Source organism: Branchiostoma lanceolatum, chromosome 16 (assembly GCF_035083965.1).
Source record: "Branchiostoma lanceolatum isolate klBraLanc5 chromosome 16, klBraLanc5.hap2, whole genome shotgun sequence".
In the NCBI taxonomy this organism is placed as follows: Eukaryota; Metazoa; Chordata; class Leptocardii; order Amphioxiformes; family Branchiostomatidae; genus Branchiostoma; species Branchiostoma lanceolatum.
This window is the reverse complement of record NC_089737.1, coordinates 8,575,372-8,589,918: the sequence shown is the minus strand read 5'-3', so window position 1 is coordinate 8,589,918 and position 14,547 is coordinate 8,575,372. Positions and strand designations below refer to the sequence as shown.

The window sequence follows — 14,547 nt, the reverse complement described above, 5'->3', positions numbered from 1 at the left end:
GCCATTGCGGGGAATTTTACAAGTCTGGAAACCTTTTTTATTGCTGTAGTTAAGGACACTAACAGATGAGCTCGTCATTCGGTATTTTTTTTAGAGATACCTGTGAGAGAACATTCAAGTTATTTTAATCAAATGGATGGCAAACTGCATACTGGAACAAGTTACTGTAGGTTATTCAAACTGTGAGTAATAGTACATACTTTAAAACATTTCTACTCACTGACAGGAACCTTTTTTACAGCTGTTATTAAAGCCACTAACAGGGATGGTCATTGCCTCCGATTAAGTTTTTGCTTTCGGTGTGTCTGAATGTTTGTGTTCTTTTGTATTTGTAGTTATTTGAATACACTGTGAGTAGATTGGTAGAAAGTGAGTGGGAAGATGGTGTCACTGCAAAGGTCATACTTGTTAGACTGATAGGAAATAGAGTTCAGAGTCGGTGGAACTGTTATGTGTAGTTTATCAGACATGACATTCCGGGTCACGGGGTCAATGGCATTCAAAGAGGCTACTAATTCACAGGGAGGTCTTGCAAATTGTTTCCAAGTGTGTTTTTGCAGTTTTCCATATGCTAGTCACGTTCCCCATATGGAGCAACAGGAAGATCAATGGACACATGGAATGTTAATCAAAATCTATATTGTGAACTACAATTAAACAAGACATTAGCGAAATTGTAAATGTTCTATGGAGGTGTAAATCTTCAAACTATTGTTAGTGTGTATGTTAGGGATATAAGAAACAAGTTAAAAGAATGGTGTTGTGAGCTAAAGCTGTACTTTGCTAATATTCCATCTACAATGTATGAGGTCATAAAAAGTTGATATCAGATTTCATATAAAAACTTTATCATTAACTCAGCAGTCTGATGGAAATTTCATAATTGCTCCACAGGCAACCTATGTGTAACTTATAATCTAATTATACCCTGTGCAGATTAAAGATTACTTTATATGATTATGAGGAGAAAGTGCTTGATGGCAGTTGCTAGAAAAAGCAGTTACATTAATTTTACTATGTATATATATTATGGGCACAAGTTTGTAATGTTAAAGATTACTAATCTTTAAGTATTGTAGCTATTGAAGTTGACCAGTTTTATTCTGTAGATTCTTCTCAAATTCTATCAGTTATGAAGGCTTTCAACACTAACAAGATAGAGAGAGAGACAAATGGCATATGCTTCAATCTAAAGTCTTAACAAAACAGAAAGCGATCTCGAATCAGTGTAGCTCTCTAAATAGCTATAATCCTTCCACTGGTTGTGACAGAGAAGACAGACACTACGTTTGTATTTACAAGTTCACTGTATAGGGAAATTCCCCTTACTCCTTTCAACAAATACAGTGAACAGTAGACCACGGCTTAGCGTCCCATCCTATTGACTGTGACCTCTTATTAGTAAGGTGCATGTCAGGTGAACGACAACAGCCAGGATTCAACCTCCCAACCTCTTGGTCCAGAGGCAGTGTTGCTATCCACTGGACTAACCACTGGACTTTCATACTAAGGAAAGACACTTATTTTCCCCCTTTTCATTGACTGTATATCTTCATCTAGAGGTTTAAGTAAGTCATAAAGTTGGCAATCATGATAAAAGTTCCTTGTTAAACTTGATGATGTTATGAATATAAAAGTGGTCCCGTAAACGTCTCTTATTTTCGCTCTAATTGAGTGTCCTTGAAAGCATCTGTTGCAGTTGTCAATATTCAAGGAAAATGGGATTCTTATGAGCCAAAGCTATAAACATTTATGGAGCCAATAAGTTTCCAATTACAGCTTCAATTTGGAACTTGTTTTTTTGTTACCTTAGAGAATGCACATCAATTACATCGTACCAATTACTAAATGAGTCGTACCATACTGGTGACTTTTTCTTAATTTTTGAATTTTTACAGTTGGCAGGTCCAAATACATGTATGCAATTAGGGAAAAAAGACAGGGCTTGAAATACACACCAGCAACAATCTACAATTAGTTGCTTCCAAATAAGAATAAAAAAACTAAGCAACTTTTAATAGACCCATTCTGAATGCCCATCACAATTAGCAGTTCAACCAATGAGAGCATGGCAATTAGCAGTTCATCCAATGAGAGACCACCTGCATGTCCGTCAATACATAATTCCACCACACTGAAAAGATACGTCCAAACAGATCTTCAACCCAACGTCCCCCATAGTATAATGCACTCCTGTTTATTTAAACTGTGCATACCTGGGGGTGCTGCACTAGTTTTTTTTACATTTTTTTACATTGTCATTTACAATGATTTATCATACATGTAACTGGTAAAAGTATACTTATAGGGAAGTCTTACTAGTTAGGGTACCTGGCTTATTTATGAAAGCCTTTATAAACTCTTGCACTTTAAGCAGCCTTTAAAGTCACATTTACAATTATCATCACACCTGGTAAAAATATGCTAAGAAGTCAACTGTCAGGAATTAGCGGAATGTGTGTTCACGGAGACTCTGCAAAAGTAACTTTAGATTGTTTCTCCTGAAAAGTGTCCAAGTTTAAATTGACTTTGAGAAGGAGATTAGCCTCTCCAAGCAGGTAATTGGGAGGGATTTGAAGGTCTCAGTAGAAATAACCAACACATCAGGTTCAATCAGTTCAGCCATGGGCAATGGGGGGAGATTCATTTGTGGTAGTGGTGATGGGGGAGATTCATTTGTGCTAGTATAGGACAGTGTTGGACTAACTGCTAGAATGACGTTATGATAGTGCACTCCCTAAAAAAGGCATTCTTAGGGTCGGGGGTTTGACCCGGCCAAGTCATACCAAAGACTTTAAAAATGGTAAATTATGAAAATGATCTTGAACCAGTTTAGCTCACTGATCTAAATTCTAATCTAATCTTCCACTAGTCGTGACAGAGAAGACGGACCCTATCAGTATTTACAGGTTCATTGCACTTTGGAAATTCTCCTAGCTCTTTTTTTACAAGCGCAATAAACAGAGAACACAGCTTTAGGTCCCATCCTAAGGCCTGCGACCCTTTCCAGTAGCATGCATGTCGGGTCAACAACACAGCCGGGATTCAAACTCTTAACCTCTTGGTCCAGAGTTGCTAACCACTGGACTGCACATGCTACATGCTTTCTCTACTTAGCGCTCGGCACCTATGGGAAAGACAAAGAGTATGGTAGTTATAACACACGGTACAACCCCCTAGCTATGCTTACACAGCTGTGGGGCCCAAGGGCTAAGGAAACAGATGGGTGTTGCCATATACACCATATGGTATAGGAAAGACTTTTACTTTTAACTTGCAAAAAACGTAATCACTAGTCTAAGAGAAGCATTGTTTGGTGCGATGTTTCTTTAACGGAACCAGCTGCCGGCTGGCCCTCATGCCTGTAAAGCTGGTGTTTAAACCATAATAATCATTTGATGTATCTTTAATTCTCATATATTCACATATTGATTAAGCTATTAGTATTACTATTCAGTTATCTTTTATGGAAGAGAACCTTTTAAATTTAGAAGAGGCAAGTGCAAAAACTTTATGTGATGGAAGCTAAACTTTGTGGTTTATTCTTGTCCTTAGAGAGAAATGAGCCTGTCTGTCTGCAATTCTTTTACAGTTACTGAAAGATTTATCACTTCGTTAAGTAATTTTACGGGCAACAAAACCTAAAACCTTTCTTGGCAGTAGTTCAAACTACAGGGTGTATAGAAACCATACAGCAGTTGAGCAGACAAATAATGAGTTTATAGACTGAGGTTGAGACAGGTTCGTTTTATGGCTAATGTCTGTCTGATTGAAATGCAATGTTCAGTTGTAAAAGGTAAAGGAAAAACTAAGAATTTCATAGGATTGCAATTTTATTCTGAGTTCTTATGTTTTATTGAAAGATTGTCATTATTTCATTTTTTTAGTGCAAAATGGTGATATCACCCTTTGCAGAAGATAGACAAAATCACAAACCTCCCCAACTATTGTGTGTGTACATCTAAAGAATGTTTTCCTAAAAGCCTGAAGATATGAAGATTTTTCTTCAATTTCAAATTGACATCTTGGTCAGTCATAAACAACTGCCCTGAAATGTCAGATCTTTTCATAAAAAGATAAATGCATTTATGGAAGTAATAAGATCAGTTCCCCCAACCCAGTAAATCAGACACACTTCAGTAGAATTCGCGAGAAACGACGATGACAAACGGTCAGATTTCTACGACCCGCACTGGTGATTTATGGGCGATTTTACAACCAATCTGTGATAGGAAAGTGCTCGGGGCCGTCCGACGGCTTCAAGGCATCACCCCAATATTTCCGTCTGGTTGCACCCGTCAGTTGTAATGTCGTCACAACGCCAACGCTGCCTTCAAGCGCGGTCAAATCCGTTGTACGATTTTCATTGAGGCTACGGCAAAACCCACCATTGATAAATATGATAATGGTAATAACTTTTTAATGATGATATTATTAAGTTAATTCATGCCCGTAGGCTAATTGCATGTTGACAACAATTAATGACGATGCACAAACATAAAGTGAAACAGCAAAGGCTACACCTACGAAGTTAATTCCTGTATTATTTGTTATTATTTGAACTTTTATTGTTGCTATGTACTATTATGTAAGGGGTTGAACCCCCCAGGACTCGTTGAAAAACGCCGCCAGGCGATACTGTATTCCTGGATAAATAAATAAACAAACAAACAAACAAACAGAAGGCATACATGTGACACAAAATTCCAATTGTTTTGATGATGAGTGGGTTGGATGATTTCAGAAGGAATATGAGTTTCTGTGGATTCCTTAATCTAGAAAAGCTTAATATAGAGATTTTGGATACTTTCATGATTTAAGGCAGCCATTTCAGTCACAACACTGCCAAATTTTGTATGACACATCTAAGAAACACCATAAATTCATTTCTTGTGAATCTATTGTACAATCTTTTTTGTCATGGGATTTTCAGTGAATCTAAATCAAATTTTGCATAAGTCTTGACAGAATTGACTTTTTCTATCACAAGTCAGCCAGACTAAAATGGCCATCAATTTCTTGAATCAGATAATGTAAAGCAAATTTGACAGGGCAAAAGTGTCATTGTCAATTCAGTAGGCAAACCCCTGGGCAATTGGTTGATATTTCAAAATGCATCATGTATTGAGTCATGTCAAACTAGTATTGACATATTCCAGCTGCAATGTCATAAAGGTTTTGGTACATCAATTTTGCGAGTTGGTCCTCCTAACCTTTTTTTTTTCATTGATCAGATCAGATGAAAGGAAATGCTTATTGTATTATACACACTTGTATATGTATGTGAGTGGTTAGAACTCGGGAGGGTATGAGTGGTTAGAATTTTTCAGCAGGATAGTAAACTAGATTTTATAGTACCTCTGATGTGAACCCAATGTCTTCTTTCGTTTTTTGAAATCTATAATTTATGAAGAAGTATTTTGTTATTTTCAACGCATCAATATTGAATTGCCAAGTTTTCTTGGTAACATTACTTTCTGTTCCAATCATACTTGTAATGGTCTTAGATACTTGGCCAATATTCACCTGTCCAAATAATGTACATAAATACATTTAAGTCTGCGTTGATTCAATTTTGCAGTAGGGAGAAAATGGAGTGTTCACAGTGCACATGGTTTTTGATGATGGTTAGACATCCAGGTAATAAGATACGCCAAAAATAGTTACTCAAGCAACTCAAGCAACAATCAAAATTTTATCCAGTTGCTTGAGTAATTTTTTTGGGTGCACAAAAAAATCAAGGTTTTTAGTTTGCGGTTAAAATCAAGGTGGTAGGTGGGCGGAAGACAGAACAAGACGTTAGTTTTTAAGTTTGGGTTGGTTTTAAGTTTGGGTGAAGAAGTTACCACAAAAAAACGCTCACATTAAGCCACTGCAAACTTAAATGCATTTACAGTATTCAGTCTGCTTTGATACTACCCTTACATTGTACATGTACTAAGGATAACATCGTTTCTATGTAGCCCGCAGTCAAACAATTAGCCCATTAGAACGAGTAATGAGGGATTACCTTGTATGGGGGATTATCGTAAATGGACTAATGCCCTGAAGAAGCTTTCTGCGATAAAGGGTTGACCTAAATGGGATTGAGGGCAACCCCAGCAGCATAGATGTGTCTCATGATGCACCTCTTTCTATCCTGGTCTTACTTAGACTTAGAAGGATGTGATGGGCTTCTGATCATTCTGAATCGTGATTGGTCAGCTGATCGATATGACCGCCATTCAGCGTTATAGTAACACACCAGCTTTGCAGGCACGCAACAGCAGGTAGCTAAATCACAGAAGGACTCATATGCCATTGGTATTGTTGTATACTTTTGTATATATATTAGGAGGTTGTTAATGTGGTCGAGGGATTAAGATCTGCAAAATTTATGACAGAATTTGAAAAGAGTTACATGCACAACAAATCAGTAATCGAAAAGCATTCTCTAACTCACTGTCTAAATACAGCCTCTGGCTTTGTATTCTAACATTAGTATCTAGTATTAGTAGTAGTGGCTGTCTTTCACCCCACTGGCTCACAGATTTCCAATGTCCCAAGTTCAGACCCCAACTCAAAATATCCAGCTGACAGTTAATCACTTAAAGATTACGGTACCTACGTGTAGCTTTCAAGTCACAAATTTCCTGCCCCAATTCCAGTTACAATGTAGATCCCCCACTAAAAACTTCCATGTAACAGTTACAGTTACACCTACATGTGGCTTTCACCCCATTGTCCCACGAACTTCTTACCCCAATTTCAGTTAGACCCCACTCATAGCATCCATGTAACAGGTAATCTAGTTAAAAGTTACTGTACGTATCTACATGTAGCTTTCGCCTCATTTTCCCTCAAACTCCTAACCCCAATTTTGGTTAGCCCCCCCCCCCCCCACTCAAAACATTCATTTTATTGTAACAGTTAATCATTTAAAAGTTGCAGTGTATATATTTCACCCCATCAGCCTACAAACTTCCTGCCCCAATGGACCGATCCAGTTCGAACACCAGAAGCCCCGCCCCCTGTTCTATTTCGAATAGTCCGTCAAAAACAGCCCTTGACGGACAAAAATGCTCGCGCGCGCTTGGCTGTCGAATATGCAGACTGTCTTCTCTTGAGCTTTTTTTGCTCTGAAACTCTTTCAGAGCGGACCAAATAAAAATGGTATGCCTTCTTTGTGGACGGGTGTATCCACCGAGTAGGGTTGTTTGAGGAGGGGCTAAATGTAGTTAATGTGAGGACATTATGTTTTCGGTCAATGCTGAAGCGGGTTGCGTCGTATAGTACTACCTTGTTGGTGACCATAAGTGCCCGATTTTTGACAAGCCGATCGATGCACGTGTAAAACAGGGTACGTATATCTGTGACAGGGTTCCTACTGTGTTGACTGCATGAATTGCAGCTGCATGTCCTTTAGTAATTAACTATCAAAATGCAATTCTTTTACTTACCGTGTCGCATTCATATTAATCAGTTTCATAAACAAGTACAGAAGAGGCGGAACTCTGTACTAGCGGACTTTGTAGTAGTTCGCAATGTGTTTTAAGCTCCCTTTACATGCAGCCAATACAGTGAAAAACCTGTGACAGATGTACATACCCTACTAACACGTGCCATTTCTGTCCAACTAGCGCTGTTCTTGACGGAGGTATTCCAAATAGAATAGGGGGTTCTATATGTTCGATATGGTGTTCGACTGGATCGGTCCATTCCAGTTAGAACCCCCACTAAAAACACCATGTAACAGGTAATCAATTATCTTGGAGGCATCTTATACTCTCGTTAGGGAGCGCGCGTGTTGATGACTTATTCCACATGACTGGTTTCTCATCAGGAGGTTGCGCTCTACAGATTGGTCTAATTAACCCTAATAATTAAACGACACCTGGTAGTAATAAATTTCGCCCCGTCGGCCTTCCGATCGCGTTAGAGGTGTTGGTTGGAAACATTGTTAGGGTATCAGAATCAGGGCTCGAAATACTTTTTTAAAACCGTAATTCCCTTTATCTTCACGGTAGCAAAATTGGTGGAAGGAAAATGGACTTTTTCACTGAACTTTAACTTCACGGTTGCGGCAAGTGATTTACAGATCAAATGTGTGAAGGAATCATAAATAATAACAACAGGTTTCCCCGGTAATGATAAGTTCACGGTATAGTGGTGGCCGTGAAAACAGCAAACATAAAGTTACAGTGAAAGAAACAAGAATAACAGTGTCTGACAGTGTGCAGCTACATGTACTGTAAACTTGATATCACAGCAAAAGGTTTTCGTTTTTAGTTTTTATTTGAAACAATTTTGTAGAACAGTTACTGCTGCAGTAATATAGTGCAAACATATTTACGCTGTAATGATTTTACTGTGGAGACATCACCATAAAAACCATGAAAATAAAATCTTAATGAACATGAACATTTCCTAATTCTACAGTAATACTCAAAGCTGCACCATCTATTTTCTTACTTTTCATGCAATCCAAAAAATTGTAGTAAATATGGATCACTCAGGAAACATCATTAGGTTAACATAATAAAGGCTAAAAATACCACTTGTAAATTCAGATTAATACAGGTAAAATTAGAGCTGTGCAGGTATTTCTGATGTCTACCTGCACCTAACCTGTACCAGCACTATACATGTAGCATAGTATACTACATGTAGTAGGCTATACTGGGTGTATAAGTGTTTTTAGATTCTTGCTCACTTAGTGTTCACTTGATTTTTACCAACTCAGTGAGTGTGAAACATTTTTGGAGACGTCATTTTATCTTTAAGAAACTTTACATGCGGTTTGCCTTAGTAACATTCTGAGACATACACCACCATAAATAAAGGGCGCCACGTAGCCTATACATGTAGATGCCTGTCTAGATCTTGGGGCCATGCATAGAAATTCTTTGTTCTTACCAACCACAACAAGCAGCTTTCTGATGTTAATGCCTAATGGGAACAGGATCAAATAGTAAGGACATGTCTTGTAAAATTCCAGTGTCGCTGAACTCTCTTCATTTTGACGCACAAAAAAGATCATCATGGTTTTCATTCCGTATGCATTAGATGAATGCCACAGGGAGGGAAAGAATATACACGCTTCGCTGCTTTTCGAAACATCAAAGAAATATACACCCGTGATTAGCCTATCTCTGGGTTACATGCTGCTTATTACTGCCCCCAGCGGGGTAGAAGACAATGTTTAGTGTTGTGATTGATGACCTAGCATACAGACACCGCGGAACTTGGATTTCACGGATGTTATAGACGAAATTAAGTCTTCGGGAGTGGGACGGTGCTTAATTTCATTACTGTACCTTCGCCGGCGAACAATGTTGCTTTCAGAAGTGATACAAGTAAAGTGTCAAGCTGTTGAATTTGAAGATAATACAGTTATATTGACATCTTGTTGTATATTATGTGCTACACAGGTTAGGTTACACAAATTCAATCATTGGTTCTTATATTTGGAAAATTAATGCTAAGCTTGAAAACCAACAAATTTGTACAGCTGGTGTGTTACACCAAAGGGCTGTTGTACTGGTTATACACTCAGATACAGACACAGAACATGAAAACAGAGTCTGACAGAAAAGCCTGTACTGTAGTACAGTCACCATTTCAGGAAGAGAATATTGTCAGATTCAAGTTTTTCTACTAGCCCTGGTTTTTTTTGTTAACCTCATGCACACATCTATGTCAGAACTAAGTACAACTGAGTAAATAAACTGGAATGGCCGTAAGTATACTGATATCAGCCTTTCAGCAAAATGAGGAAAGACTCTCCATACATTATGAAGGTTAAATTTCTCCCTGATATCTCAGCAAAGAAAAGCATCATGATTAAAGCAGGCTTACAGTGTTCCAAAGCAATATTTTGAATGGCAGTTTCGACAGTCATAAGACTAGTTGAGCATGCCATAGAAATCTAAAGCACAGACAAAATTTATCATCAGTTTGCAATCTCCAATTCTTTGACATATGTAAATTTTTACTATTTGCATAGAATGAAAAGCTTTTCCAATGATAAACGATGCCTTCAAGTTTTCAATAGCTTGTTTGCATTCAAACCATCAATCTGAATTGATCTGGTACAGAGCAAAAGTTTTCCTCATTCTTCTTATGGCAAGATACTACCGTCAGCAGAATACAGCCATGAACTTGCCATCATAAATATGAAATTTCCATTAAACGATGTCCAGGCAGATTGGATTTAGAATCCCGGGGAGGATCCAACGTGTTTCTCCGCCATTCCATTGGGACTTTGGCCTGTACCAGGCAATCATCTGTGTAATTTGTTTTGCCAGGAACAGGGTAAGTTAGATTAGAGGGGCCATCAGTCACCGGGGTACAGGTGGGGCGGCGAGCACATCTGTGTCTGATCCGAAAGTGCTTTTCTATCCACCTGCAGCCAATGGCTGTGGGAGATAATAGCATTGGCACTTTTAAAGTAGTTGACTGTTAACAGTTACGAGTTCAAAATTTAACAAAAAAATAGGTACTCTAGCAATTGGATAAGATTTTGAAACAAACATTTCAGACAGCATACGCTATCTTTCGTCAGTGACTAAAGGAAAGAACTGGACAAGCTGGTTTTGAAATGTCTGACTGCTGCCCTGCATGCCTACAAAGCTAGTGTGTCACACTGAAGAGCGGTTATACCGGCTGTACAGATACATATACTACAAGAGCTGTTCAATAAAGATTTCCCCTGCCACTGCCATATTTTTGTAGGAAGTTAAAATTGCACTATATTAGCCCTTGAGCTGCCAGGTTTTTTAGCCAAGTAAAAATCAAAAATGTTTGACCCCTGACCTCCCTCACAAAACCCGCGAAACACCCGGCGGCGCTAACTCCCCTAACTTCCCGGCTTCGCGCGCTACACGCACGCAAAGCTGTTTTGTTCTGGGGAATACCCTATCCCGGTTATAACCGGGTCCAGCACACAAGGCATATTTCTGTATCCCTAGTTAAGTCGGGACTGGCAGCTTAAGGGTTAGGATACCTATCTCTGTGGGTCACATGACATGCCTGTCTTCATTTTTTAGATCCTTAAAAGTTTTGTTGTGAAAGTGAAACTGTTAAGAGTTCAGCAATGAAAGTAGGCATGTTCATTTTCCAGTTTTGATTAACGGCACCACCCCGTGCAGTTCCATGAGTTCTGATAATGGTACAACTAACCCATGTCTATAGTTACTTTGTAGTGTTGATCACCAGCACTAGCCCAGTGCAGTTTCATGGGTTATCATTCTTGTATAACTAACCCATGTTAATGTTTATTTTCCAGTGTTGATCACCAGCACTAGCCCAGTGCAGTTTCGTGGGTTATTATAATTGTATAGCTAACCCATGTTAATGTTTATGTTCCAGTGTTAAGCACCAGCACTAGCCCTTTGCAGTTCCATGGGTTATTATTATGGTATAGCTAACCCATGTAAACTAATGTTTTCCAGTGTTGATCACCAGCACTAGCCTAGTGCAGTTTCGTGGGTTATCATAATTATTGTATAACTAACTCATGTTGATGATTATTTTCCAGTGTTCCATCACCAGCACTAGCCCTTTGCAGTTCCATGGGTTATTATTATGGTATAACTAACCCATGTTAACTAATGTTTTCCAGTGTTGATCACCAGCACTAGCCTAGTGCAGTTTCGTGGGTTATCATAATTGTATAACTAACCCATGTTAATGATTATTTTCCAGTGTTCCATCACCAGCACTAGCCGTTTGCAGTTCCATGGGTTATTATTATGGTATAACTAACCCATGTTAACTAATGTTTTCTAGTGTTGATCACCAGCACTAGCCCAGTGCAGTTCCATGTGTTATCATTATGGTATAACTAACCCATGTTAACTAATATTTTCCAGTGTTGATCACCAGCACTAGCCCAGTGCAGTTTCGTGGGTTTATGCTGGTGTCCACAGCTCAGGAAGATGAGACTAAACCACTGGGAACCTTCCAGGTAAGGCAAATATATTTTCATTTTCAGATTTTATTAAAATGCCAACAGCTTTGTTCTTTAGATAGTTACTGTACCATTGCCAAATTCTTAAATTACAATGAAGTGAAATGGGTGTTTTTCTACAAAAAAAGCTGTTTATTGGGGTGTTTTTACTCATTGACAAGTAAACGGAAGTATGGTGCTTAACAGTAGTAACTTCAGCACCAAGGAGAGAGCCTGTTATGTTGTACATTTTCACTATAAGTCACCACATTGCAGATAGCTGCATCATTCTCCCCTCAGTCCTTCCACTCCAGAGTAGGAGAACCTGGACAGTAGATGTCATCTGTTACAATTAATTGATCAAGAAGGCACAAAAATGTGCTGGTGTTTTACTGGCTTTAATTTTCAAGTAGAAAGAAAAGTATTAATCCTATATATTTTTTTCTAGTTTTGATGGTGTAGTAGTTGGGCAAACGGTTAATAGATTTCATGTAGCCTAAGCATTAGACATTGTCTTTTCCAGTCAAGTCTTCAAAATTATACAGAGATGACTTTGTAGTTTACTAGCTTTGATGGTCTAGCAATAAGGCAAACAGTTAATAGATTTCACGAAGCCTAACCTTAGGCATTGTCTAATCCAGTTAGATCATCAAGAGGATGCACAGAATGACGTTATGTTTCACTTGCTTTGATGTTCTAGTATTGAGGAAACAGTTTGTACATTTAGAAGCCTAACCATAGGCATTGTCTGTTCCATTTAGATGATCTAAAGCATACATGTACAAAGATGACCTTGCAGTTTTCTGGCTTTAATTTTGAAAACAGTCAACAGATGTCATGAAACCTAACCCCAGGGCATTGTCTGTTCAAGTTGGTTGATCAAGAGGACACCGAGATGACCTTGAATTTTACTGGCTTTGATGTTGAAAACATTCTATATCTTTCACGAAGCTTAACCTTAAGCGTTGTCTGTTCCACTTAGATGAACAAGAGGATAGAGAATGACCTTGAATTTTGCTGACTTTGATGTTCAAAACAGTCTACAGTTTTCACGAAGCAAAACCCCAGGGCATTGCCTGTTCCACTTAGATGAACAAGAGCATACACAGATGACCTTGTATTTTACTCACGACGACGTTCAACAGTTGATAGATTTCACGAAGCCTAACCCCAGGGCGTTGTCTGTTCCACTTACTATAGATGAACAAGAGCATACACAGATGACCTTGCATTTTACTCACTACGATGTTCAAAACAGTTGATAGATTTCACGAAGCCTAACCCCAGGGCGTTGCCTGTTCCACTTAAATGAACAAGAGTATACACAGATGACCTTGTATTTTGCTCACTACGATGTTCAAAACAGTTGATAGCTTTCACGAAGCCAAACCTTAGGCATTGCCTGTCATTGCCTGTTCCACTTACTATAGATGAACAAGAGCATACACAGATGACCTTGCATTTTACTCACTACGATGTTCAATACAGTCTACAGCTTTCATAAAGCCTAACCCCAGGGCGTTGCCTGTTCCACTTAGATGAACAAGAGCATACACAGATGACCTTGCATTTTACTCACTACGATGTTCAAAACAGTTGATAGATTTCACGAAGCCTAACCCCAGGGCGTTGTCTGTTCCAGTTGGTTGATCAAGAGGAGACGAAGACGACAGGTGGCTGTCCGACGGCCGTCACGCACAAACGCAGCGGACTGAAACAGCGCGTGGAGTTCCTCTGGGTCGCGCCCGCGGAGGGGTCAGGCTGCATCACCTTCAGGTGCGGGAATTACAGAGAATTTTGATTGAAAGGCGGGCTCCGTCAGTGCTTAAGATAGTTCTTTGAAGCTTATTTCCTCTGGCAGTTTAGAATTACAGTTCACGTAAAGCAAAAAAAGTGTTTTGCGAGCTATGGCAATGCAGCCAGCACTCAGAAAACTTAAAGGGATGTTTAAATTGAAAGAGGATACCAAAGATAATGGTTTGAAAGACCTTTGGTATTCCCTAATTATATCTGACATGAAACAAAAAGATGTTTTGCAGACTACACAATCTCAATGCTAACCACAAACCAGAAAAGTCAGCAAGCTAGAGGGGCATCCAAATTGAAAGACGGTACTAATGATAGTGCTTTGAAAGACAGTACCTCTGGCATTCCATGATTATAGTTCATATGAAGCAAAAAAATGTTTTGCAAGCTACCAAATGACAATGTCAACCACACCCCCAGAATATTCAGCAAATTAAAGGGGAAATCTAAATCGAAAGAAGGTACTAAAGATAATTCTTTGAGGAATGTTGCCTTTGGCATGCCCTAATCACAGTTGACGTGAAGCAAAATTGGAAGATGTTTTGTACACGACCTAGTGGCAATGTCAAACACAGCCCAGAAAATTCAGTGTGCTTTGAAGTATATTTGCCTTTGGCTTCCATAACTATAGTTGTTAATGCTAGCCACAACCCAAAGAAATCAGCAAATTAAAGGGAGTTCTAAATTGAAAGACGATTCTAAAGATAACTGTTTGAAGAGAATCACCTTTGGCATTCCATAATCTCAGTTGAGATGTAGCAAAATTGGAAATATATTTTGCAAGCTACATTTGGTTTTTGAGAAGGGGACTG

General features: G+C 38.8%; 1 protein-coding gene across 2 annotated transcripts in view; it reads left to right on the top strand.

Moving 5' to 3' along the window:
- LOC136422090 (spondin-1-like) overlaps positions 1 to 14,547 on the top strand; it is a 75,687-nt gene that overhangs the window by 41,104 nt on the left and 20,036 nt on the right. For both annotated transcript variants that reach the window (XM_066409738.1, XM_066409739.1), the window contains exons 3-4: positions 11,853 to 11,947; positions 13,572 to 13,705. In XM_066409738.1, the coding sequence (XP_066265835.1) occupies positions 11,853 to 11,947; positions 13,572 to 13,705 (229 nt within the window). The remainder of the gene's footprint in view (positions 1 to 11,852; positions 11,948 to 13,571; positions 13,706 to 14,547) is intronic.